The sequence below is a fragment of the Schistocerca piceifrons genome, chromosome 5 (assembly GCF_021461385.2).
Source record: "Schistocerca piceifrons isolate TAMUIC-IGC-003096 chromosome 5, iqSchPice1.1, whole genome shotgun sequence".
Classification (NCBI taxonomy): Eukaryota; Metazoa; Arthropoda; class Insecta; order Orthoptera; family Acrididae; genus Schistocerca; species Schistocerca piceifrons.
In genome coordinates, this window is record NC_060142.1 from 38148227 (window position 1) to 38174884 (window position 26658).

Consider the following 26658-nt stretch of genomic DNA (forward strand, 5'->3'; position numbering starts at 1 on the left):
TGGAGAAGGGGTGTGATGCAGGAGATGGATTAGGCAGGGGAAATGGTCGCTCGAGTATGTGTCAGACAGAGCATACCACTCGAACCAACGTGCAAGTTGGATAGTGGATATTGAGAGGACCAAGTGGGAATAGGTATGTGTTGAGTCCGAAAGGAAGGTAGGTGCACCAGTATTTAAGCAGACTAGATTGAGTTGGTTGAAAAGGTCTGCCAAGAGGAAGCCTCTCGGGCAGGATTGTGGACATCCCCAAAGGAGATGGTGGGCATTAAAGTCTCCAATCAACAAAAATGGTGTAGGAAGCTGATCAATAAGTTGTATCATGTCTGCCGTAGTAAAGGCAGATGACAATGGAGTGTAAACAGTACAAATGGAAAATGTGAAAGTGGGGAGAGTAATTTGGACGGCAACTGCCTGCAGATCTGTGTGCAATGTGATTGGATCGTAGTAGACATCATCCCGAACCAGCAACATGACCCCTCCATCATGAGCTGGAATACCTGCCACAGGGGGTAGGTCAAAACGCACGGAGGTATAGTGTGCCAGGTCAACACGATTGCAGGGGCGTAACTTCGTTTCTTGGAGACCTACGACAAGCGGGCAGTGCATTCGAAGGAGCAATTTTAATTCCTTTTGGTTGGACCGAATGCCACAAATATTCCGTTGAAGTAGTGCCATTATGAAAACGAAAAGAAAAGAAGAAACAAGAAAGGGTCACCTTGATGGCTGCTGAGGGCCTGGCTTCGAAGGAGCACTGCTGCTGCAATCGATAGGTGGTGAGTCATGGTCCATCAACTCAACAGTTGTGTCTGCCACCTTCCTGAGCTTGTCAGGAGGGCAGCTTCCTCTGCCGGTGAAAGGCCAGGTGATTGGCTACCAGCGGTGCAGCCTGGCAAAACTGAAGATGGCCGGTAACGGCAACCGCTGGGTGGTGCAGGAGAAGAAACAGAAGTCTTTTTGCTATGAGCCTTCTTTGAAGAATTACGTTTTGCCGAAAGAACAGTTGATGGCTATGAAGTTTGTGTACGCAAGAAATCTTCGCATGCTGGTTCTTTTTTGAAGGTCCGAGCATCTGATTTAGAGGTCCTAATCTTAGCAGTAGCAGATGATGATGTTTGAGCCTTAGGGTTGGTGCGAGGAAGAGGAGACATTGATCGGGCAATCGTAGCACTGGCCGCCGATCTGACGACCGAATAGCTAAATGTTAGATCGCATGTCTGTGTAGCTACCTCCCTGGTAGGCCGACGAGAGGCGAGAACGGTACTGTATTTACCCGCCAGAAGCACAGTGGGCTTTCTGCTATTGAATAACTTGCAAGCAGTCGAGGTCGACACCTCCTCTTTCACTCAAATTTCTTGTATACTTTTCTCATCTTTGTAGACGGGGCACGGGGCACTCCCGAGAGGAGACAGCATGGTCACCCATACAGTTAATGCAATGAGGGGACGGAGGTGGACAGTCACCCTCATGGGCGTCCCTGCCACAGGTAACCCATTTAGCCGCACTTGAACAAGACGTGTATGGTTAAACCGCTGACATTGGTAACACCTTGTAGGGCTGGGTACATATGGCTGAACAGAAATGATCTCTCATAACCCGCTTTATTTTGTGAAGGCAGTTGCACATTGTCGAATGTCAGGAATATGGTTTGGGTCGATATGAGGTCCTTGTCGACCCTTTTCATGACCTGATGGATGGCCGTCACTCCCTGATCAGAGAGGAAGGGCAGAATCTCCTCATCAGTTAGTCCGTCGAGTGACCTGGTATACACCACGCCACGTGACGAATTCAAGGTACTGCCGGCCTCCACCCGTACAGGAAACATAAGAGAGGGGCTCGAAGTAATTTTTGGGCCTGGAAGGTGCTCTCTGCTCCAACAGCAAGGTACCATTGTGCAACCGAGTACAAGATTTCACAAGTCCTGCAATCGCATCTACACCCTTTTGAATGACGAAAGAGTTGACTGTTAAGAAATCGTGACCGTCAGATCTTGTGACAACAAGAAACTTTGGTTCTGGTGGTAGAATTTTTGGAACAGGAGTTTCATCTAGCTTTCTTTTTTGGGAAGAAGACAGTGAAGAAGAAGAAGAAGAAGAAGAAGAAGAAAAATCCATTGCAGATGAATCCCCCATGATTGCCAGTGTCTCTGATGGCGCGCACCTTCCTTGTGGGGGCCCTCTCAGAGGGCACTCCCGCCTTAGGTGATTGTTCACACCTCAGGTCACACCTCCTGAGAAACGGACGGAGGGACCAATCAGCACATTCGGAAGGTAACAGCTCAGGCAATCACCCCTCCCTGGGCCTGGTCTTTACCAGGTGGTAAGTGCAAGCTTTACTTGTCTACCCAGGGCGGGGAATTACGCGTTACCCCATCACCAGCTACACGTGCGAATGCGTGGGTTGGCCTTCAGACACGCACGGGCAGGAAAGAAGAGAGGAAAGGGATAGAGGGATAGAAGAAAGAAACTCAAACGCCGAAGCAGAGAATAAGACACAGAAAAGAAGACAAGGAGAATAGGGCAAGGACAATGAGGCAGAGATAGAGGGAAGGGCATGAAAGCAAGGAGAAGAGTACACACAGGGAAAGACCAATAGAGGAAGAAAGTGTGAGGATGGAGAAAAACAAAGGAAACAGGATCTTGGAGTTTTCAAACGTCTGTCTCCGGACAAAGGCTCGATACATTACTCCCAAGAAGAGGGAGTGTGAAGGGGAGGTAACAGGGGGGGGGGGAGGATTGGGGATGAGGAGGGATGGGGAAGGGGGGTAGGGCAGCCCAGAAAGGAAGGGGAACTGCACTAGCTTGGGGCCCCGTGCTCACCACGCACATATCCACAAAAGAGTTGTGGACCCCCTGAGGGGGAGGGGGGGGGGGGGGGGCTGATGGGCTGATAGCTATCCACATCAAGCGGGTTTTTACCGGGTTTGAGTACTGGAATGATGGTGGTCTCCCACCATTGCGAGGGAAAGACGCCATCTCACCAGAGCCGGATGAAGATGACGAGAAGATGTCATTTGTAGTCTGATGAGAGATGTTTAATCATCTGGCTGTGGATGCGATCAGGCCCAGGAGCTGTGTCAGGGCAATGTGCCTCCACTCTGTAAATGGGGCGTTATAGGATTCATTGCAGCATGTAGTGAATGAGAGGACGTTCCCTTCCAGCTGCCGTTTGAGTGTGCAAAAGGTTGGGGGTTAATTCTCCGATGCAGAGGCTCGAGAAAGTGCTCAGCAATTGTGTTTGCCATTTATGGTAACACCGGGGACAGCTGTTGGGACCTGGTACCTGAAAAGACGTTTGATCTTTGCCCCGACTTGCGAAGGTGACGTGTGGCACCCAATGGTGGAGACATATCTCTCCCAACACTCCTTCTTCCATTGTTTGATAAGGTAGCGAACACAGGCACGGAGCTGTTTAAAGGCTATGAGGTGCTCCAGGGAAGGGTGCCGTTTATGCTGCTGTAGAGCTCGCTGACGCTCCTTAATTGCATCAGCAACTTCCGGCTACCACCAAGGGACGGCCTTACGCCTCGGGCACCCTAAAGAGTGAGGGATCACATTTTCTGCAGCAGGAACAATTGTGCTAGTTTCCTGCTCACCCATCACATCGATGTTACTGTGTGGGGGAGATTCAGCGGTGACAGCAGAGGTGAAAGTTCCCCAGTCTGCCTTGTTCAAAGCCCATCTGGGCAGGCGTCCGTGCGCCTGATGCTGGGGCAGTGACAGGAAGATGGGGAAGTGGTCACTACCACATGTGCTCTCCAGTGGATGGATGGGTGAAGTCCTGGGCTGCAAATTGATAAATCATGGGTGAGTAACTACCATGAGGCACACTGAAATGTGTGGCAGCCCCAGTATTTTAAGAGGCAGAGGTCGAACTGCGACAGTAAAGTTTCGACATATCTGCCTTGGCCAGTAAGCATGGTACCTCCCCACAAGGGGTTATGGGCATTAAAATCTCCCAGAAGTATGAAAGATTTAAGCAGTTGATCAATCAGTGCAGCTAATAAATTCAGGGGTACTGCAGCATCTGGAGGAAGATATACATTGCAGAAAGTTATTTCCTGTGCCATGCCTATTCTGACAGCCACAGCTTCAAGAGGGGTTTGAAGGGGCACATGCTCACTACAGGCCAAGTTTAGAACATAAACACAAACTCCACCTGACACTTGATTATAGTCGCTACGGTTCCTGTAATATCCCTTATAGCCGCGGGGGGCAGGGGTCTGCATTGCTGGGAACCAGGTTTCCTGGAGGGCAATGCAGATAGCAGGTGTAAAGCTTAACAGTTGCCGTAGCTCAGCCAGGCGGTGGAAGAAACCACCGCAATTCCACTGGAGGATGAGATTGTGAGACTGGGAAGGCATGGAACATTCAATGAGGCAGTTTACGCCTCAGAGTCACCTTTTATTGCCTGAGCTGTCTATATCCATCGTGTCTGAGAGTCTGGTAAGATCTAGGTCCTCAGCGGACGCCAAAATCTCCACCTTATCCTCAGCCGCAGAGCTTGTAGGTAGCGGTGGTGTGGGTGCCACCGCATTTTCCTTGGTCTTAGGGGTTTTCTTCGTGCATTTCTCTTACTGCTCCTTGGGTTTCCCTGTCTGGGAGGACTTCACTGGCTCAGTCTCCAGGACTGAGGATGAGCATGATGCCCTACGACCAGCTGCTTTTGGGCTCTTTAGTTACTGGTGGGTGTCGTCTTTCCCACTAGAAGAAACCTGGGAAGGGAGTGACCCAAGGGACCCCTTCCTAGTGAGAGAAGCTGAAGAAGACTTACACTTCTCCGGCTTAGAGTGGGGACGGACGTCCCTGATGGTTGGGGAGGGGGGGAGGGGGGCGGTGTTGCTCCCAAAGTAGGTGGTGCAGGAGCAACAGGGAGGGAAATGCCCCCCACCATTAAGAGGGCACGTGTAGTCTACCGGCTCTGAGAAGTGACCTGGATTGGCGGAACTGATAGTGCCAGAACTTTTGTAGCAGTGGCATAAGACAGTGTCATATGTACAGGATGCAGGCATTCAAATTTTCTCATAGCCTCAGTGTAGGTCAGTCTGTCCAGGGTCTTGTATTCCACGATTTTCCTTTCTTTCTGGAGAATCCTGCAGTCAGGCGAGCAACGCGAATGGTGCTCTCTGCAGTTGACACAGATGGGAGGCGGGGCGGATGGAGTATTGGGAAGTGATGGGCGTCCACAATCTCGGCATGTGATGCTGGAAGTACAGCAGGAAGACATATGGCTGAACTTCAGCACTTGAAACACCACATCGAGGGGGGGGGGGGGGGGGGGAATATATGGCTTTACATCACACCAGTAGACCATCACCTTTATGATTATCTTTCGGACCCTGGTGGACATGCTGGACGAAATGTACACCTTGCCAGTCTATTTGGTGTGCAGCTCATCGTCAGACTGCAAAAGAAGGTCTCTGTGGAAAATGGTACCCTGGACCAACTTTAAGCTCCTATGGGGCGTGATGGTTACAGAAACATTCCCCGCTTGTCACAAGTGAGTAACTCCCATGACTGGGCAGAGGATGCTGTTTTGATCAAGACTGACCCAGATCTCATCTTGGACACGTCCTACACCTCCCCGAACGTGTCCTCTAAATGCTCAACAAAAAACTGAGGCTTCATCGGCATGAAAGATTCCCCATCAGCTCTTGAACTTATAAGGTACCGAGGTGAATAAGATACGCTACCATCCTTAGCCTGATGTTCCTCCCATGGTGTGGCCAGGGAGGGGAACGATTTGGGGTCAGCAGAGCAATCCCTGTGTGGCCAGGGGGCTACAACCAATGGGGTACATGGCGGCCCCACCACAACAGACTGGCTACCATGCTGGATATCAGGTGCAAAGAAGTCCATGGTCATCGTCAACACAGAAATCGACACTGCATAGTGCACGGTGGAAAACGCACCCAGGAAGGTGTACTCACCCAAGAGATGGAGAATGGGCAGGACTGCAATGTGATGACGAGAAAGTGGGCTAACGATCTCAATGCACTATTGACATGATGCACCTTGTAAGGCGCCCTACCCCAATTGGCTTGTTCTTCGGGAAAATTTTGAAGAATGGAGGCCAAGCCCTATAGGGGACCATCACATAAAGGCCAAAATGTGTGAAACTCCTTTTAGTTGCCTTGTATGACAAGCAGGAATACCTCGGGCCTATTCTAACCACTGGACCCACAGGGGGACATGGCTCATTGAACAGACGCACACACAGCTATAGGTGCGTAGTTCTGATGATGGCCAGATGTAGAATTTCAGGACACATTTTATGACCTTCCTGTGTGGGGAACATCTCTTCTACACATATTGAGATACAATTCCACAAAAAACAATCGTGTGAAACCCAGCTTACTCTGTATTTCCACAAGACCTAGAAGTCAGCAGATACCGACACCCATGTTGATGTTGCATTTCAGAAGGCCTCCGATACAGTTCCACACATTCACCTAATGAACAAAATACAAATATCATGCCAGATTTGTGATTAGATTGAAGATTTCTTAGAAAGCCGAACACAGCACGTCATTTTTAATGGAGAGAGATCTTCAGGAGTAAAAGTAATGTTAGGCGTACTCCAGGGGAGTATAATAAGAGAGACTATATACAGAGAAATCGCAACAGTAGAAAATTGTAGTGAAATGCAGGAAGACGTTCAGAAGGTTGATATTTGATGTGGGGATTAGCAGATGACCCTCAATATGAACAAACATAACATATTGCATATAAATAGGTGGGAAGATCCATTATTGTATGGCTACATAATTGACAAACAATTTCTGGAAGCAGTTACATTTATTAAATATTTGGGAATCTGCATACAAAGTGATTTAAAGGAAATAACCACATAAAGCAAAACCACAGTTAAGGCAGGTGCCAGAATGAGATTCATTGGAAGAATCATTAGGAAGTGTACTCCATCCAGCATTAAACATCCTCGATTGACCAATATTTCCAATATTACTAGTCAGGGGTTCTCAACGAACTCCTGTGGCAGATGCTACAAGGGAAGAGTTATGCATCATGGTGTGCTTTACTGTTATAATTCCAAGACCATTATTGCTTCCTCCTACCTACATCTCAAGACAATGTCATAAGCTCACATGGCTGCTTACCAACAATCATTCTTCCCGCACACCATTTGCAACTGTGCAGGAAAATGAGTAAGTGACAGTGGAACTCAAAGTGTCTTTCACCACACTCTATAAGATGCTTGCAAAGTATATATGTAGATGAAAGCTCCACATCATAAACCATGGACATTGGCAAATTAGGATGATTTGTATACCTCAATAATACATATAGCAAACAAAACTATTGGTGCAACTACAAGGGTACCTGTGGAGAGGCCAGTCTAACTTCTGGTTCCGGAAGATGAACAGCAGCTTTTACAGTAGTTACACAGGCAAAAGTCTGGATGACTGGCTCATCTGGAACTGTAACATTAACTAACATGGTATTGACATGTTGGTACTGCAAATGGCTGAAAACAGGTGGGAAATGACAGCTGTTATTTTTCCCAAGGGCATGCACTGCTGTATGATTAAATGATGATGGCATCCTATTGTGGAAAATAGTCCAGAGGTGAAGTAGCTGGGAAGGAACAACTCTACAGGATGTCATAAAAAAAAAAAAAAAAAAAAAAAAACACCTATCATTTTAAGGATCAGAACATGGGATGCTAGCTCTTTTAATCATGCAAGTAGGCTAGATAAATTAAATAGGGAAATTGATAAGTTGAGGTTAGATATGGCAGCAACACACAAAGTCAGAAAGAACAGGACTTCTGGTCGGGTGAGTACAGGGTTACAAATACAATATCAAATATGGGTAATGAAGGAGTGGGTCTAATTATAAACAAGAAAATAGGAATGAGAGTAAACTTCTATGATCCATATAGTGAATGCATTATCATATCCAAGACAGACACAAAGCCCATACCCACAACAACAGTATTAGCTTATAAGCCAACTAGCTCTACAGATGATGAAGAAATTGAAAGAATGTATTTTTACATAAAAGAATTTATTCAGATAGTTAAAGAAGATGAAAATTTAAATGTGGTGGGAACCTTAACTCAATAGTTGGAATAGGAAGAGAAGGAAAAATAATAGAGAACACTGATTGGAAATCAGTGGGAAGAGGAAGCTGCCTGGTAGAATTTTCTACACAGGATAATTTAATCATCATTAATACCTTGTTTAAGTATCAGAAAAAAGGTTGTATATGTGGAAGAGACCTAAAGAAAAAGGGAGAGTTCAAATAGATTATATAATGGTAAGCCAGAGATTTACAAACCGGATTTTAAATTGCAAAACATTTCCAGTGACAGATTGAGGACTCTGATTACAGTGTAGTGACTATGAACTGCAAATTAAAACCGAATAAATCAGTAAAAGTTAGGAAATTAAGGAGATGAGACCTGAATAAATTAAAAGAACCATGTGTTGTTGAAAGTTTCAGAGGGAGGATTAGGCAATGATTGACTGAAATAAAGGTAAGGAACACAACAGAGGGTGAATGGGTAGCCTTTATATATGAAATAGTGAATGCAGCAGGGGATCAAATAGACAAAACGACAAAGCCACGTAAAAATACTTGGATAATGCATGAGATATCGAACATAACTGATGAAAAGAGAAAATATAAGAATGCAGAAAATGAAGCAGGCAAAAGAGAATACAGGCACCTAAAACTGAGAATTACAGGGAGTGCAAAATGGCACAGGAGGAATGTCTACAGAATAAATACATGAATGTACGAGGGTTGGAGCTTTAATAGTGGCAACTATTTATTTACAGCTCATACAATATAGATATGTACAGTTGTAGGTTGTGTTCCAAAAATGAACAGCATAGTGGCAGAAGTGATGACGCTATCTGCAGGACCTGACCATCATTTTGCAGGACAGTGCTCAAGCACATACAGTGCAAGCTGTGACTGATTTGTTTGACTGATGGGGCTGCTAAGTGCTATACGGCCTACTGCACTCCCCTGACTTAATCCCTAGTGAGTTCAACTCGATATCCAAACGGAAGGAAACACTTCACAGCATTCGCTTCAGAACTGCTACAAATTTGTTGAGCAACAGACCGTGCCAGTCAAACTGTCAACACAACTGGAACTGCTGAGAGTATCCTATGACTTCCACATCACTGGCAATGGGCTATACACAATGGTGGTGACTACTTTGACAGTCAGTAAAACTTTGAAACACGTATCTATTTTGTACGAGCTGTAAATAAACAGAAGCCACTATTAAAGTTCCAACCCTCGTAGCAGCATGCATAACTAGGCAAGAGATAGGAAAATTAAAGAGACTTATGGAGAAACGAGAAGCAGCAGTTTGAATATCAAAGAAAGAAGATGAAAAGATAGATGGAATACACAGAAGCATTTGATAGGGCACTGAAAAACTTGAGTGGAAACAAGGCCCCTGGAATAGACAGCCACAAAAAAACTGTTCCACCTTGTGTGCACGTTAAGGCAAAAGATCCTCATAGTTCAAGAAGAATGTAATAATTTCATTTCCAAAGAAGGCAGGTGCTAGGTGTGAATACTACCCAACTACCAGTTTAATAAATCATGCTTGCAAAACATTCACATGAATTATTTACAGAAGAAAGAAAAATCTGACAGAAACTAGACTCAGGGATCAGTTTGGGTTCTGGAGAAATGTAGCGACACGCAAGGCAATACTGACCCTACAACTTATCTTAGAAGATAGGTTAAAGAAACATAGGCCTGCATTTATAGCATTTGTAGATTTAGAGAAAGCTTTTGACAATGTTGACTTAAATGTCCTCTTTGAAATTCTTAAGGTAGCAGGCATAAAGCAAAGGGAGTGAAAAGTTATCTCCAAACTGGGCAGAAACCAGATTGTAGTTCTCATCATTTATAGATGATAAGCACTGCAAACAAGAATAGAGTAGCAACTTTTGAGATGTGGTGTTACAGAAGAAAGCTGAAGGTGAGATGGGTAGACTGAGTAACTAATAAGGAGGAACTCAACTGAAGGGATAGGACACAGGGAGAAAGAACAAATCATAAGTTTTGTAATGGACACAAGTTTGGGGATAAAAATTGTGGATGGAGACCAAGGAATGAACACAGTAAGCAATTTCAAATGGATTTCGGTTGCAGTAACTGTTCAGAGATGATGAAGCTTACACATAAGAGAGGTGCATCAAATCAGTCTGTGGACTGAAGCCAACGGTGATGAGGGCAACAACAACAACAACAACAACAACAACTACTACTACTACTACTACTACTACTACTACTACTACTATTTTGGGGGGGGGGGGAGGGGGGCTAGGACATTATTCTTGTTCCAGAGTCTTGTCACAACAACTATCACTGCTGGAACTAGTTCCCTGAATCATCAAAATATTTCCTATTGCGTTTAATGTTTTTACAGCTTTTATTTCAATGTCAACAAGATTTGAATGAACCTCCAAGAAATTAAAAGCAAATCATGCATATGTAGGTCTTGATTTCGATTGCATACCACATGCTTCACATTTCACCTTTGAAAGATTGAGAATATTGAATGAGTTCTACACTACTGTGACACCCAGGAACCTGCACAGATGCTCTCAGAAGGCATGGGTGAAGGAAATTCAATGAATATTACTCCAGTTTGAAAGCCACTCCTACTCTGGGTTAAAGGAGTTATTGGTTGGTTGGGTTGTTTTGGGGAAGGAGATCAGACAGCGAGATCATCGGTCTCATTGGATTAGGGAAGGATGGGGAAGGAAGTCGGCCATGCCCTTTCGAAGGAACCATCCAGGCATTTGCCTGGAGCGATTTAGGGAAATCACGGAAAACCTAAATCAGGATGGCCGGACACGAGATTGAACCGTCGCCCTCCCGAATGCGAGTGTTTGAGTTAATTGGGTGTCAAAAGTTATTGGGGTCAGACTTGTAAATTATAATAGACTAGAGGAAAAAGAGGGGGGGCAGGGTTATGCACAGGGTACACATGTCAATTTATCAAAGTTCCTAACCACGTACCTACTGCCACATGTCCTATCCAAACTACCACTATTTCTGTTCATAGCTTCACATTGAAATAATAAAATATTTTGGAATGATGTTAAAACCATTTCAATGAACACCCGATTTCTTGTTCTTTACACACAAGCAACATCCGTATGTGTCTTAATCACACTTATTCTACGGTCACACTCAGTCACTTTACACAATTCAATTTCTATTGCTATTCGATTCTTTGTAGTCACCTTTAAATTCAAATGCTTTTGCCAATCACCAAATTAAACCCATTCTTCAAATTACACAATTTTATATGCAATATCATGCACCACTCACCCTGCAACCCACTTGGCATGGTGACTAAAGCCACACTGATCTATGTGCCAAGGATTGGTAGGTGCCAAACTGCACCCTGCCTGTAGTATGGGGCTTCCCCACATCACCTATGTCACTTTACCAGAGCAAATATGACTAAGGGCGGATTCAACCTGTCAGGTTCAGAATTGATATCTGCATCCTTATGAGCTTTCTCCTCCACTGTTAACACATACCAATGCTGTAGCAGGAACTGGTAACTATTGTTGTTTATGGATATTAAATGGGTTACAAATTCAGTGTGTTCAAGCTCTGTTAACACTACACATTTCTCCAGTTGCCCGATGGCCAACAGTTACTTTTTTAAATTTTTGTAGAGTGTCTTTATCAGATAAACTTTTAACAGCACATTCATTTTGTTGTGTTTTGCAAGACATTTCACAGCAGGTATCAATGAGTCTGATGAGATCAATCTCTCATTAGACTAAGCAAACACAAATAGTTTAAAACTTCAGAATAATTAATTATTAATGCAGTTTTTAAGAGCTACTTCACTCTGCTAGTTAACTCGAGTTATTTCACATCCTGCAGGTTTTACTTCAGGATGGGAACTACAGAACACTACAGATGTATGAATGAACAAACGAATAGCAGGATGTGTTTACTTCTGCAGGACATGGCATAAAATTCTGAAAGAGTAGCAGAGTGTGTGTGTGTGTGTGTGTGTGTGTGTGTGTGTGTGTGTGTGTGTGTGTGTGTGCGCTCGCATGCACATGCGTGTCCGCGCATGACAGAAGGCGTGAATCTGTCCTGCTTGTAGATGATACAAGAATAAGAATAAAAAATAATACCAAACTTCCTAGTGAAAGGGCAGCTAATGAAATCTCTGCAGCATAGTGTGCACTGATTTGACTCTTCCTGGCAGATTAAAACTGTGTACCAGTTGATGACTTGAAGCTGGGGCCTACGGCATTCACAGGCAAGTGCTCCACCTATTGAGCATCCAAGCACAACTCATGATCTGACGAGGTACTGGTGGTAGTAAAGCTGTGAGGACGGGTTGAGAGTCATGCTTGGATAGCTCAGTCGGTAGAGCACCTGACTGCAAAAAGCAAGGTCCTAGGTTTGACTCCTCATCCAGCACACAGTTTCAATATCCTAGGAAGTTAAATATCAACAAATGGTTAAAGTCAATGGTTGTTGTTGTTGTTGTTGATGTTGTTGTTGTTGTCTTCAGTCCTGAGACTGGTTTGATGCAGCTTTCCATGCTAATCTATCCTGTGCAAGCTCCTTCATTTCCCAGTACCTACTGCAACCTACATCCTTCTGAATCTGCTTAGTGTATTCATCCCTTGGTCTCCCTCTACGATTTTTCCCCTCCACACTGCCCTCCAATACTAAATTTGTGATCCCTTGATGCCTCAGGACATGTCCTACCAACCGATCCCTTCTTCTAGTCAAGTTGTGCCACAAATTTGTCTTCGCCCCAATTCTATTCAGTACCTCCTCATTAGTTACGTGATCTACCCACCTAATCTTCAACATTCTTCTATAGCACCACATTTCGAAAGCTTCTATTCTCTTCTTGTCCAAACTATTTATTGTCCATGTTTCACTTCTATACATGGCTACACTCCATACAAATACTTTCAGAAACGACTTCCTGACACTTAAATCTATACTCGATGTTAACAAATTTCTCTTCTTCAGAAACACTTTCCTTGCCATTGCCAGTCTACATTTTATATCCTCTCTACTTGCTCCCCAAATAGCAAAACTCATTTACTACTTTAAGTGTCTCATTTCCTAATCTAATTCCCTCAGCATCACCAGACTTAATTCGACTACATTCCATTATCCTCGTTTTGCTTTTGTTGATGTTCATCTTATACCCTCCTTTCAAGACACTGTCCATTCCGTTCAACTGCTCTTCCAAGTCCTTTGCTGTCTCTGACAGAATTACAATGTCATCGGCGAACCTCAAATTTTTTATTTCTTCTCCACGGATTTTAATACCTACTCCGAACTTTTCTTTTGTTTCCTTTACTGCTTGCTCAATATACAGATTGAATAACATTGGGGAGAGGTTACAACCCTGTCTCTCTCCCTTCCCAACCACTGCTTCCCTTTCATGCCCCTCGACTCTTATAACTGCTATCTGGTTTCCGTACAAATTGTAAATAGTCTTTCGCTCCCTGTATTTTACCCCTGCCACCTTTAGAATTTGAAAGAGAATATTCCAGTCAACATTGTCAAAAGCTTTCTCTAAGTCTACAAATGCTAGAAACGTAGGTTTGCCTTTCCTTAATCTTCCTTCTAAGATAAGTCGTAAGGTCAATATTGCCTCACGTGTTCCAACATTTCTACGGAATCCAAACTGATCTTCCCCGAGGTTGGCTTCTATCAGTTTTTCCATTCGTCTGTATATAATTCGCGTTAGTATTTTGCAGCTGTGACTTATTACACTGATAGTTCGGTAATTTTCACATCTGTCAAAATCTGCTTTCTTTGGGATTGGAATTATTATATTCTTCTTGAAGTCTGAGTGTATTTCGCCTGTCTCGTACATCTTGCTCACCAGATGGTAGAGTTTTGTCAGGACTGGCCCTCCCAAGGCCGTCAGTAGTTCAAATGGAATGTTGTCTACTCCGGGGGCCTTGTTTCGACTCAGGTCTTTCAGTGCTCTGTCAAACTCTTCACGCAATATCGTATCTCCCATTTCATCTTCATCTAAATCCTCTTCCATTTCCATAATATTGTCCTCAAGTACATCGCCATTGTATAGGCCCTCTATATACTCCATCCACCTTTCTGCTTTCCCCTCTTTGCTTAGAACTGGGTTTCCACCTGAGCTCTTGATATTCATACAAGTGGCGCTCTTTTCTCCAGTGAGATAAGCCTCTACATCCTTACATTTGTCCTCTAGCCATGCCTGTTTAGCCATTTTGCACTTCCTGTCGATCTCATTTTTGAGACGTTTGTATTCCTTTTTGCCTGCTTCATTTACTGCATTTTTATATTTTCTCCTTTCATCAATTAAATTCAATATTTCTTCTGTTACCCAAGGATTTCTACTAGCCCTCGTCTTTTTACCTACATGATCTTCTGCTGCCTTCACTACTTCATCCCTCAGAGCTACCCATTCGTCTTCTACTGTATTTGTTTCCCCCATTCCTGTCAATTGTTCCCTTATGCTCTCCCTGAAACTCTGTACAACCTCTGGTTTAGTCAGTTTATCCACGTCCCATCTCCTTAAAATCCCACCTTTTTGCAATTTCTTCAGTTCTGATCTACAGTTCATAACCAATAGATTGTGGTCAGAGTCCTGCCCCTGGCAATGTCCTACAATTTAAAACCTGGTTCCTAAATCTCTGTCTTACCATTATATAATCTATCTGATACCTTTTAGTATCTCCAGGATTCTTCCATGTATACAACCTTCTTTTATGATTCTTGAACCAAGTGTTAGCTATGATTAAGTTATGCTCTGTGCAAAATTCTACCAGGCGGCTTCCTCTTTCATTTCTTATCCCCAATCCATGTTCATCTACTGTTTCCTTCTCTCCCTTTTCCTACTCTCAAATTCCAGTCACCCATGACTATTAAATTTTCGTCTCCTTTCACTACCTGAATAATTTCTTTTATCTCATCATACATTTCTTCAATTTCTTCGTCATCTGCAGAGCTAGTTGGCACATAAACTTGTACTGCTGTAGTAGGCATGGGCTTCGTGTCTATCTTGGCCACTATAATACGTTCACTATGCTGTTTGCAGTAGCTTACCTGCTCTCCTATTTTTTTTATTCATTATTAAACCGACTCCTGCATTTCCCCTATTTGATTTTGTATTTATAACCCTGTATTCGCCTGATCAAAAGTCTTGTTCCTCCTGCCACCGAACTTCACTAATTCCCATTATATCTAACTTTAACCTATCCATTTCCCTTTTTAAATTTTCTAACCTACCTGCCCGATTAAGGGATCTGACATTCCACGCTCCGATCTGTAGAACGCTAGTTTTCTTTCTCCTGATAATGACGTCCTCTTGAGTAGTCCCTGCCCAGAGATCCAAATGGGGGACTATTTTACCCCCGGAATATTTTACCCAAGAGGACACCATCATCATTTAACCATACAGTAAAGCTGCATGCCCTTGGGAAAAATTACAGCTGTAGTTTCCCCTTGCTTTCAGCCGTTCGCGGTACCACAACAGCAAGGCCGTTTTGGTTAGTGTTACAAGGCCAAATCAGTCAATCATCCAGACTGTTGCCCTTGCAACTACTGAAAAGGCTGCTGCCCCTCTTCAGGAACCACACGTTTGTCTGGCCTCTCAACAGATACCCCTCCGTTGTGGTTGCACCTACGGTATGGCTATCTGTATCGTTGAGGCACGCAAGCCTCCCCACCAACGGCACGATCCATGGTTCATGGGGGGAGAAAGTCAATGGAATTATCATTAAATGTCAACAAGACTCTGTACAGACAGGTTAGAAATTCTCATAGTCATAAGCTATAAAAATGGAATTTTCAAACAATGAAGTACAAGAAGTAGAAAGGGATGAATTTTTGGGACTGTAGATAGATCACAGTCTCAACTGGATAAACACATACTAGAATTAATGAAGCATGTTAGTTCAGCTACATCTGCAGTACACATGATAATGCCATAGGTGATTTAAAAACGAAGAATATTGTTTATTCTCAATATTTCTTTTCATTAATGAGTTAGACAATCATTTTTTGGGGAGAACTACACTTACAGGGACAGATTTTCAGAATACAGAAGCATGTTACATCAATTATATCTTATCTTCGTTCTACAGCATCCTCTAGATCTCTCATTCAACGCAAGGAAATAATAGATTGTGAATGCATGCGTGGTGTGATATGCACATGAACACGACTGAAAATACTGTAGAACTTTTGGATGGTATCTTCCTCCACAGCCAACAGGCATAGAATTAACATAAATACACATTCATACCTATTGTTGTCCTAAGTAACTACTTTGTGCTGACTGTAGCTTGACTGGGAGGAGAGGTTGTACTAGTTGGAGTAAAAAGTTTGCTCTGGTGCAGTCAGTGGGGTATGGACAAGGAGATCAGATGGTTTAGGCCAGCAGGACTGCAGGATATGTTGTAAGAACAAACCTCATCTGTGTAGGTCAGAGAAGTTGCTTTTTGGATGGGAGGGATACATATAGCACAGGTTGTGAAGCAGCCACTGATATCAAGCATATTGTACTCAACATGTTCCACTACTGGGTTGTCAACTCTGTTCTTGGCCACAGTTTGGTAGTAGCCACTCTCATCTGATGAAGGACTTTATCTGAAAGCTGACATTCCAACAATCTACTTTTAAATGAGTCTGTCTACCACTCAATGTTTCCTTTATGTGGTGAATGGTTGTCACTCAAACTGATATTGTTATTCCATTCCAGATTTCCCATTGACTTAAACATGCTATTGACTACAAGGAGCAATACAAACCTCTTACGCATTGGTAGAATCATTGCAGACCTTCCCATTGTGTCTCCCACCATTTTCATGGAAATTCGCCATAGTTCTTGAGCCAAATCGTAATCTTGAGCAGCTTCACTGGGTTCGCACCGACAACAGTTGTTAAAGTACATTCCTGAGACTGAATCTAGATCTGGAGCTGTTGCACAGTATACAGTTGTTGCTGCTGCTTGTTGCTGTATTCAAAATTAAACAAATAATGAATTACTTTCTCTGTAATTTAGTGTGTTGATTGCTTAAATTATTTTGAGACAGCAAAAATGCAAATTACCTGAAGCTGGCACTCTGATTTAACTGCAATGCCACTTTAGGTTTCAGAACTATTAGTTCCTTCCTCAGTGGGGAAAGAGGGATAAAGTGTGAAAGTTGGAAAGGAGGGCAGGTCACTCAGATCCCAGGATGAGGGAGGCACTTGATGTGGACAGGTAGGCATTCACTACCCAAAGATAAGTTGTGACCAACTCAGGACCACTTCAGGAACATTTTCTCACGCAACTGAATAATCATTTAGTGCCCTCCTTTTCCCCTTTACCATTGCACAATTTCACATACTTCAGTTTTAGCCACGATCTGTGATACAAACTGTACACAAATCTTGTACCTGGGTGCCCCTCTCAGCACGTTGACCCAAGCGACTGCTACTAATTATGGTATGTCCTACATAGAAATAACAAAGTTATGGTGACTCTGATGTCCCTCTCAGCTTGGTGCCCCAAGTGGTAGTTTACATAGCTTGGACCTTAAACGATCCCTGAGCCAACCATTCTGTCTCATTATGATTTTACTGTTTTCTCAATTTCTTTTCCTTACATTTTCATACATAATACAGCCATAAACAAACAGCTTTTCATAATCACTACATGTCATATATATTACATATATATAAAATAGAGAGAAACATTCCACGTGGGAAAAATATATCTAAAAACACAGATGATGTGACTTACCGAACGAAAGTGCTGGCAGGTCGATAGACACACAAACAAACACAAACTTACACACGAAATTCAAGCTTTCGCAACCAACGATTGCTTCATCAGGAAAGAGGGAAGGAGAGGAAAAGACGAAAGGATGTGGGTTTTAAGGGAGAGGGTAAGGAGTCATTCCAATCCCGGGAGCGGAAAGACTTACCTTAGGGGAGAAAAAGGACATGTATACACTCGCACGCACACACACACATATCCATCCGCACATACACAGACACAAGCAGACATTTGTAAAGGCAAAGAGTTTGGGCAGAGATGTCAGTCGAGGTGGAAGTACAGAGGCAAAGATGTTGTTGAATGAAAGGTGAGGTACGAGCGGCAGCAACTTGAAATTAGCAGAGGTTGAGGCCTGACGGGTAACGAGAAGAGAGGATATACTGAAGGGCAAGTTCCCATCTCCGGAGTTCTGACAGGTTGATGTTAGTGGGATGTATCCAGATAACCCGGACGGTGTAACACTGTGCCAAGATGTGCTGGCCGTGCACCAAGGCATGTTTAGCCACAGGGTGATCCTCATTACCAACAAACACTGTCTGCCTGTGTCTATTCATACAAATGGACAGGTTGCTGGTCATTCCCACATAGAAAACTTCACAATGTAGGCAGGTCAGTTGGTAAATCACGTGGGTGCTTTCACACGTGGCACTGCCTTTGATCGGATACACCTTCCGGGTCGCAGGACTGGAGTAGGTGGTGGTGGGAGGGTGCATGGGACAGGTTTTACACCGGGGGCGGTTACAAGGGTAAGAGCCAGAGGGTAGGGAAGGTGGTTTGGGGATTTCATAGGGATGAACTAAGAGGTTACGAAGGTTAGGCGGACGGTGGAAAGACACTCTTGGTGGAGTGGGGAGGATTTCATGAAGGATGGATCTCATTTCAGGGCAGGATTTGAGGAAGTTGTATCCCTGCTGGAGAGCCACATTCAGAGTCTGATCCAGTCCCGGAAAGTATCCTGTCGCAAGTGGGGCACTTTTGGGGTTCTTGTGTGGGAGGTTCTGGGTTTGAGGGGATGAGGAAGTGCCTCTGGTTATTTAATTCTGTACCATGTCGGGAGGGTAGTTGCGGGATGCGAAAGCTGTTTTCAGGTTGTTGGTGTAATGGTTCAGGGATTCCGGACTGGAGCAGATTCGTTTGCCACGAAGACCTAGGCTGTAGGGAAGGGACCGTTTGATGTGGAATGGGTGGCAGCTGTCATAATGGAGGTACTGTTGCCTTTTGGTGGGTTTGATGTGGACAGACGTGTAAAGCTGGCCATTGGACAGATGGAGGTCAACGTCAAGGAAAGTGGCATGGGATTTGGAGTAGGACCAGGTGAATCTGATGGAACCAAAGGAGTTGAGGTTGGAGAGGAAATTCTGGAGTTCTTCATTACTGTGAGTCCAGATCATGATGATGTCATCAATAAATCTGTACCAAACTTTGAGTTGGCAGGCCTGGGTGACCAAGAAGGCTTCCTCTAAGCGACCCATAAATAGGTTGGAGTACGAGGGGGCCATCCTGGTACCTATGGCTGTTCCCTTTAATTGTTGGTATGTCTGGCCTTGGAGGAAAGCTATGTTGATCCTGTGGTGAACTTGAGTTGGTAAACAACGATGTGCACAAAGCTTAGGTGGTTGTGTTGCCGCCAAAACACGTTAAAGGGTGGAGAAATTCAGGAAAATTTTGAAAAAACTGCATGTAAATGTATTAACAGGAGTGGTTTTGTGGTGGCAGATTATGAAAATGAGGCTAACAATTGTCTGACGAAGAAATAATGACATTAAAACCTGTGATCAGCTCCACTCCCCCCAAAACCTCAAAATTCCAATCAACACAATCTGGAACCACAACACTCTAATTCAGTAGTTAACCTCTCCTTCAAACCTCTCTCCCAATCCAAAACCTCTGTACTATCCAAAGGCCTCACCTTCAGCCCCACTCCCAGATTCAACCAAACAGCCCTTGTCAAAGATTTACTGTCCTACACTCATAGTCTCTGCTGGAAATATCACTTTGCCACGAAGAAAAATGATCCTAATCCTACTCCTAATGATCCAACTCTCCAAGACACTATCCAAATTGAACCCTGCCTGGAACAGTTCCGTCCTCCGTCACAGCGGGACCCACCTCCTCTTCCTCAAAATCACCCTCTCCAAACCTTCCAGGAATTTCTGACTTCCAGCCTTGCCTCTCAATCCTTCTTAAAAAACCTTAATCCTACTCCCAACATTACCACTGCTGAAGCCCAGGCTATCCGTGATCTGAAGGCTGAGCGATCCATCGTCATTCTTCTGGTGGACAAGGGTTTCACGACCGTGGTACTTGATCGTCGGGAGTATGTGGCTGAGGGACTGTGTCAGCTTTCAGACAACACTACATACAAAGTTTGCCTAGGTAATCCCATTCCTGATGTCCAGGCGGAGCTTCAAGGAATCCTCAGAACCTTAGGCCCCCTACAAAACCTTTCACCTGACTCCATCAACCTCCTGACCCCACCAACACCCCGCACCCCTACCTTATACCTTCTTCCTAAAATTCACAAACCCAATCATCCCGGCCGTCCCATTGTAGCTGGTTACCAAGCCCCCACAGAACGTATCTCTGCCTACGTAGATCAACACCTTCAACCAATTACATGCAGTCTCCCATCCTTCAACAAAGACACCAACCACTTTATCGAACGCCTGGAATCCTTACCCAGTCTGTTACCCCCGGAAACCATCCTTGTAACCATTGATGCCACTTCCTTATACACAAATATTCCACTCGTCCTGGGCCTCGCTGCGATGGAGCACTTCCTTTCACGTCGATCATCTGCCACCCTACCTAAAACCTCTTTCCTCATTACCTTAGACAGCTTCATCCTGACCCACAACTTCTTCACTTTCGAAGGCCAGACATACCAACAATTAAAGGGAACAGCCATGGGTACCAGGATGGCCCCCTCGTACGCCAACCTATTTATGGGTCGCTTAGAGGAAGCCTTCTTGGTTACCCAGGCCTGCCAACCCAAAGTTTGGTACATATTTATTGATGACATCGTCAGATCAAAGCAAAATAAGCGATCGATTCAAACCAGATGAAGCATGTGAAAAAGGAAGGGTACCCGTATAAATACGGACTGAGCGCCTGATGCATAGCAATGGCTACCTGGTAAAGCTTAACTGCTAAGCTTACAACTCGCACCAATCTACTGCAGGTGTATCTTCATTCATTCGACCTAAATTGTGTCTCATGTTACAAAGGACCAACTTTGTTTCGATTTGGAGGTGCGGTCTAAAACTTTTCTTTCCCCTTGAATTTCGAGTCTCAAATTTCAGGTGCGGTTTAGATTTGGGAAATTTTTTTCCTTGCTTTCGAGTCTCATTTTTCTCAGGTGCAGCTTAGATTCGAGTAAATATGGTATACTATGGGGGGCATTGACCTGGGCTTCCATGACACCTGTGATTGTAATCAAAGACACTACGACAGTGTGGACCACCTGCATCCCTTCACCCTTGATGTCTTCCCTGATGCGGATCTTTGTCACACAGCCAGAAAAGTGCTACAATGGTTTGGAAAAGTGCTACAATGGTTTGGAAAGCATCATAGTGAACTTGTGTTGATATCTTGGCCAACAGTTTCACCTGTTCTGAGCCCAATGGGACATATATGGTATGCTTTAAGGGGATACGGAATCGGATTTTGGGTTAAAAAATCGAATTTTTTTTTATTGGCGTATTATATTCTGCCATGTTTCCTCTTTAAAATGACGTATCATACATAGCTCTACTACAATTATAACTATTTTATTTTTATGTATTTGTGAGATCGGGTATTGCGCTTTAGTTATACACGTCTCTCGTGGCTGACCATGAACTTTTTGGCAGTACCTTGAAAGTGACATGAATTCAAATATCCCGGTTTCCAGCGACTATTTATACACTAGTTGCCCGAAAATGTTTCTCTCTGGTTTCCTCAAGTTACTCTTTGACTTTGTGGCGGGACTGTTTTGTAAACAGTGTGATATAAGAAAGTAGTTGTTGTTGAGTTATTTCGTATTTAGTGCTTCATTTTTCGCAGTGAAAATGCCTAGAGCTAAAGCAAAAGTATTTAAAAAGCGTGTGAACTGGCAAAAGAAAAGAAATAATGATTGATTAGCAAAGCAAAGCAGTTCATCATCATCACTGTTGGAAAATGTGAATCCACTTATTACTGATTTGCCGAACGAACTTACACCAAATGAAAACAGTGCTTCTCATAAAAAACTAAGAGATTTGGAAGAGAAATATAATTTACTTGATAGAGGGAATGAAGTTTTTGAACTCATTGATACGAATATATTGTGTGAAGCTCTTGAAAACAGTTTGTGCTGCAAAAAATGTCATGGAAACGTTTCTCTGAAAGTAGAATCCCATGTTGGCCTGGCTGCCCAGTTTAATTTAATATGCAGTGTTTGTAAATACAGCTGTAAGTTTCCAAGTTCGGTTTCAGTAACTGTAAATAATGGATACAAGAAAACTGAACTTTATAGTGTAAATATTAGGTAAATATGGATTGCGAGCAATTGGTAAGGGCAAAGCAGCTGGTGATATGCTATGTGGTGTTCTAAATCTTCCAAGTGCACCTTCAAAGTTTGAAGCTTACAATTATGTACTAGGATCTGCAGTTGAAGATGTAGCACAGAAGTCAATGCAGGTTGCTGTGGAAGAAGCAGTGGAAGAAAATGACGGCAGTCGTGACCTCACAATGGCGTTTGATGGCACGTGGCAGAAAAGGGGCCACACCTCCAACAATGGTGTTGTAACAGCAACTAGTGTTGATACTGGCAAGGTTATTGATGTTGCAATAATGTCTAAATACTGTAGGTGCACAGGCAGGCTGAAAAATGAACACAGTGATGACTGTATTGCTAATTATTATGGTAGTAGTGGTGGCATGGAGGTTGCTGGGGTGAAGAAAATTTTTCATCGCTCTTCACAGTGGTATAATGTTCGCTATGTCAAATATCTGGGAGATGGTGACTCTAAAGCATTCAAAGAAGTTTTGGAAAGCAAACCATATGGGAACAGTGTAAATATAAGCAAACTTGAATGTATAGGACATGTGCAGAAGAGAATGGGTGCCAGGCTGAGAAGGTTAAAATCAGTTGTGAAAGGGAAAAAACTAGATGATGGGAAAACCTTGGATGGCAGAGGAAGATTGACTGATTCCATAATAGACCACATTCAGAACTGCTATGGCCTTGCAATCAGGCAAAATACAGGCAATCTTGAAGAAATGAGGAGAGCTATATGGGCTTTATATTTCCACACCGCATCCACGGATGAGCAGCCACAACATGGTTTGTGCCCCAAAGGTGAAAACAGCTGGTGTAAATACAATAGGGGACTAACAACAGGAGAGAAATACATTCACCACCACAGTCTACCATCAGCCATCATGGCAGAAATAAAGCCCATTTTCAGAGATCTGGCTGACAGAAGTCTTCTGATGAAATGTCTTCACGGAAAAACGCAGAACCCCAACGAGTGCTTGAATAGTGTGATATGGCATCGTCTCCCAAAAACAGTGTTTGTCGGAATTAATACACTACATTTTGGTGTGTATGATGCTGTGGCAACCTTCAATCTTGGAGTTATAACTAAATGCCAGGTCCTTCAAAAGTTGGGTATGTGTGTTGGTTCCCGTACGGTACGTGCTATGTTCATTTAGATCAGCACAGACTAAGGCATGCTGATAATATAATCAAGACATTAGTGAAAAAAGCAAGACAGGTGCAGAGGGGTGCCAAAAGAAGACTTGAAGATGATTATGAAGACTGTGAAAGGGGTATTAGCTACGGATCAGGAATGTTTTAATCTTCTTTCTCCGTTTCCCGTAAGTTTACTTTTTACTTCATATAGGAACATTATCTCAGGTACTGGTCAACCTAGAAGTCTGAAATTTTTATGACGTAGTGACATAGGTCCCTATTACATACTGAAACAACGATTTTTTAATTACTTGATTTACAAAAGACTTAGGGGTGATAGTCTAGTAAAAAGCGATGGAAAAAATTTACTTAAAAATAAATGTACAATATCTCTGTAAGAAAATACTTTGACAATAAACTGTTGTTTCAGTATTGTTGTAACATATGAATGCACATACAGTAAAATTTTTACCTCTCTGTCTCCAGTAGTTTGTGAGAAAATGTTCCCTATAGTAGGCATATATTAACATTGCGGGGATAGGTGATTCCGTATCCCCTTAAGGTGGCATCTCTGCACCCACAAAAGAGAAGCTCACCATTTATGTGAATTGTGTGACCTGTGCATAGACACCTGGTGTCGCATACATCTGGAAACCTGCCAAGGACTTTTTGAATCCATGCCACACATAACTACTGGTGTATTACATCCCAAAGGTGGACTAACACTCTAATAAGTAGGAGGTCATATTGTTTTGGCTCATCAATGTACATTACGATAAGTTTCATCAGAAAAATGTTTTTATCTCATTTAAAAGCTGTTTTGAGTTTATGAAATTATGTGATGTTAAAGAAGTCTTCTACTGGGCCACAATGATTTTGAGTAATACTCACCAATGATTTTGTAAATGGTCTGACTAAGGTAAACAGAAGTCGATAAAACCACCAGTGTCGAGGTAAATCAGAGCTCACTAAGTTTCCAGGATGCAAAGAATTCACACATACTCCCTTATCTAAGCATCTGCGGGCCAGTTCATTGGCAAACAGAATGTTACAGAGTTTTGAATGATTATAAGCCATCAAAGACCAATAATGACTCCCCGAACTGGGAGATAATTTACTTTGTGAAATATTGCTCAGACACAAATCCGAGGACCTGCAAAAGAAACTTCATATCAGTTTCTGTCTTAAAGTGGATTAAGACAAATGAGTACTTAACACAATGAAAAATTCATACAACTGGACGCAGAAGAAACTACAAAGCTTTAAAATAATGGAATGAGGAGATGAAACTAACTAAAGATGGTACTTATCACACAAAAATAAAAATATGTTGTACTTCATTTTTAATCACTAGATAGACATTTTGTGACCATAACATATATATAAAATAATTCTCTGGGAAAATGCACCATCAGCACATTAAGGTATATGGAAAAGCTGTTATTGCTACTTGTAACTTGGAGAAACTAGAACTTCACAGACCATAAATCATTCCACTAAAAATAATGAGTTTTGTCCGCAGCCTTTAACACTCTGTGCTGTTGCAATGGCCATCTTTTGAACAGCATGGGGAAACTGCAAAGAATGAAACAAGGTCACAGCAACAACAAACGAACCAACACATGACTCAGTCCTGAACAGAATTTTATCAGAAAAATGTTTCACACATCACATTATTCAGTAGCCTTTTTAATCATATAAAATAAAAAATATAGTTTTCTTTAAAGTTGTTTCTCAATGATAACAGCTTTTACTCAGTTAAAACATTTCTTCAGCTCTAAACCATAGCATCTGAAATTTGTACTATATATGCGCTTTCTGGCCATTGCTCTTTCTTAACAAAATGTTAAAATGACATATCTGACATCAGATATACTTATGTCTGACTATTTCAATAGAAGGCCAGAGTATGTAGTGTTTCAGGATATTTGTAAACATCCCAACGCACCACTGGGAAGCCATCAACAAGAGATGCTCTTGAGTAAGTTGGATAAGGATAAATGTAGTGGGAAAGGGAAACTGTGTGTTTTCCTTTCTTGTATGCAGTGAATGTGGAGCAGTGGTGGAGCCGGCGAGAGGGGGATCAGTAAAAATGGTATTGCAACCACTGGTCGACTGGGAGCAAGTGCCTGAATACGAGAGCCATGGAGTAAATGATGCACCAACAAGGGCATAATGAACATTTGAACAGCAGTAGTTTTTTATCTGTTTTGTTTGCTCTCTCAGGTCCTAAAGTATGCATGTACAAATGTTTTTGATTGTACTCAAGAGAGTGGTACTACCATAGCAATTGTTCGTTGTGTTGTTAAAAGAAATAATGAAAATGTTGGGCAAAATATACCTGTTTGTGGGAAGTGTAGCTATTTATGTAGTAGTGCAATAGAGAGAACTTGCGGAAGCATTCCAGGAATCTTCACTGCAGCTGGATCGACAGGGAGGTGGCACGGAAGGATCCAGACCACCAAACAACTACTCTGAGAAGAGAGGATAAAGGTAATACTACTTTCATCTGGTGGTGTATTAGGGTCAGCAAAATACTGCCCAGTTATATCGGCCAGGGACGCAACTCTCCGCTAGTGCTGGTATAAGACCCACCACAAACCCTACAAAATATACATCAGCAGGAAGAAGAGGGAAAAATACACCCCAAATAGGATGGTGCAAAATGGGAATGACATACTGTTGAATAGTTCACATACTTTCAGTTGGCAAGAACTGAATGGATATGGCAATGAAAAATACAGGAATACCTTCTGTTAGTGAAGACACACAACCAGCATATATTTTTTTTTTTTTTTTTTTTCCTAAGGGGAGAAGGCGGGCTGTTTTAGGGCTTGTCTGTTTGCCCTTTATCAGCCATAGGGTACATTTTTATTTTATTTATTTCCATTTTTCTTATATATCTGATTACATGCTATTATCTTATGTTGGGTTTCTTAATTTTACGTTATTTTTTGGTGTATATAATGTGAGAGAATATTGATTGATTTTGTTATGTATTAACTGAACATGTTTAACAATATAACTAACTTAATAAAACTAATTGTTTACTTAATTGATATTAGTTTATAACTTATAACTGGAAGTGACACATTATTCTAATGGGGGATTTTTTTTTCCAGCGCTTACACTTATTTTTCCCTCTGTAATACTTCTATGTGATAGAGTATGTTGTTTTGGAAGATATATTC

The 26658-nt window shown here is 42.8% G+C and overlaps 1 protein-coding gene across 1 annotated transcript in view; it reads right to left on the reverse strand.

The window, feature by feature from the left end:
• The window catches only part of LOC124798238 (WW domain-containing oxidoreductase), a 153851-nt gene that overhangs the window by 17493 nt on the left and 109700 nt on the right, over nucleotides 1-26658 (reverse strand). Inside the window, exons 6-7 of the mRNA XM_047261552.1 lie at nucleotides 24359-24620; nucleotides 16799-17004 (exon numbers count right to left, since the gene is read on the reverse strand). Of these exons, the coding sequence (XP_047117508.1) occupies nucleotides 16799-17004; nucleotides 24359-24620 (468 nt within the window). The remainder of the gene's footprint in view (nucleotides 1-16798; nucleotides 17005-24358; nucleotides 24621-26658) is intronic.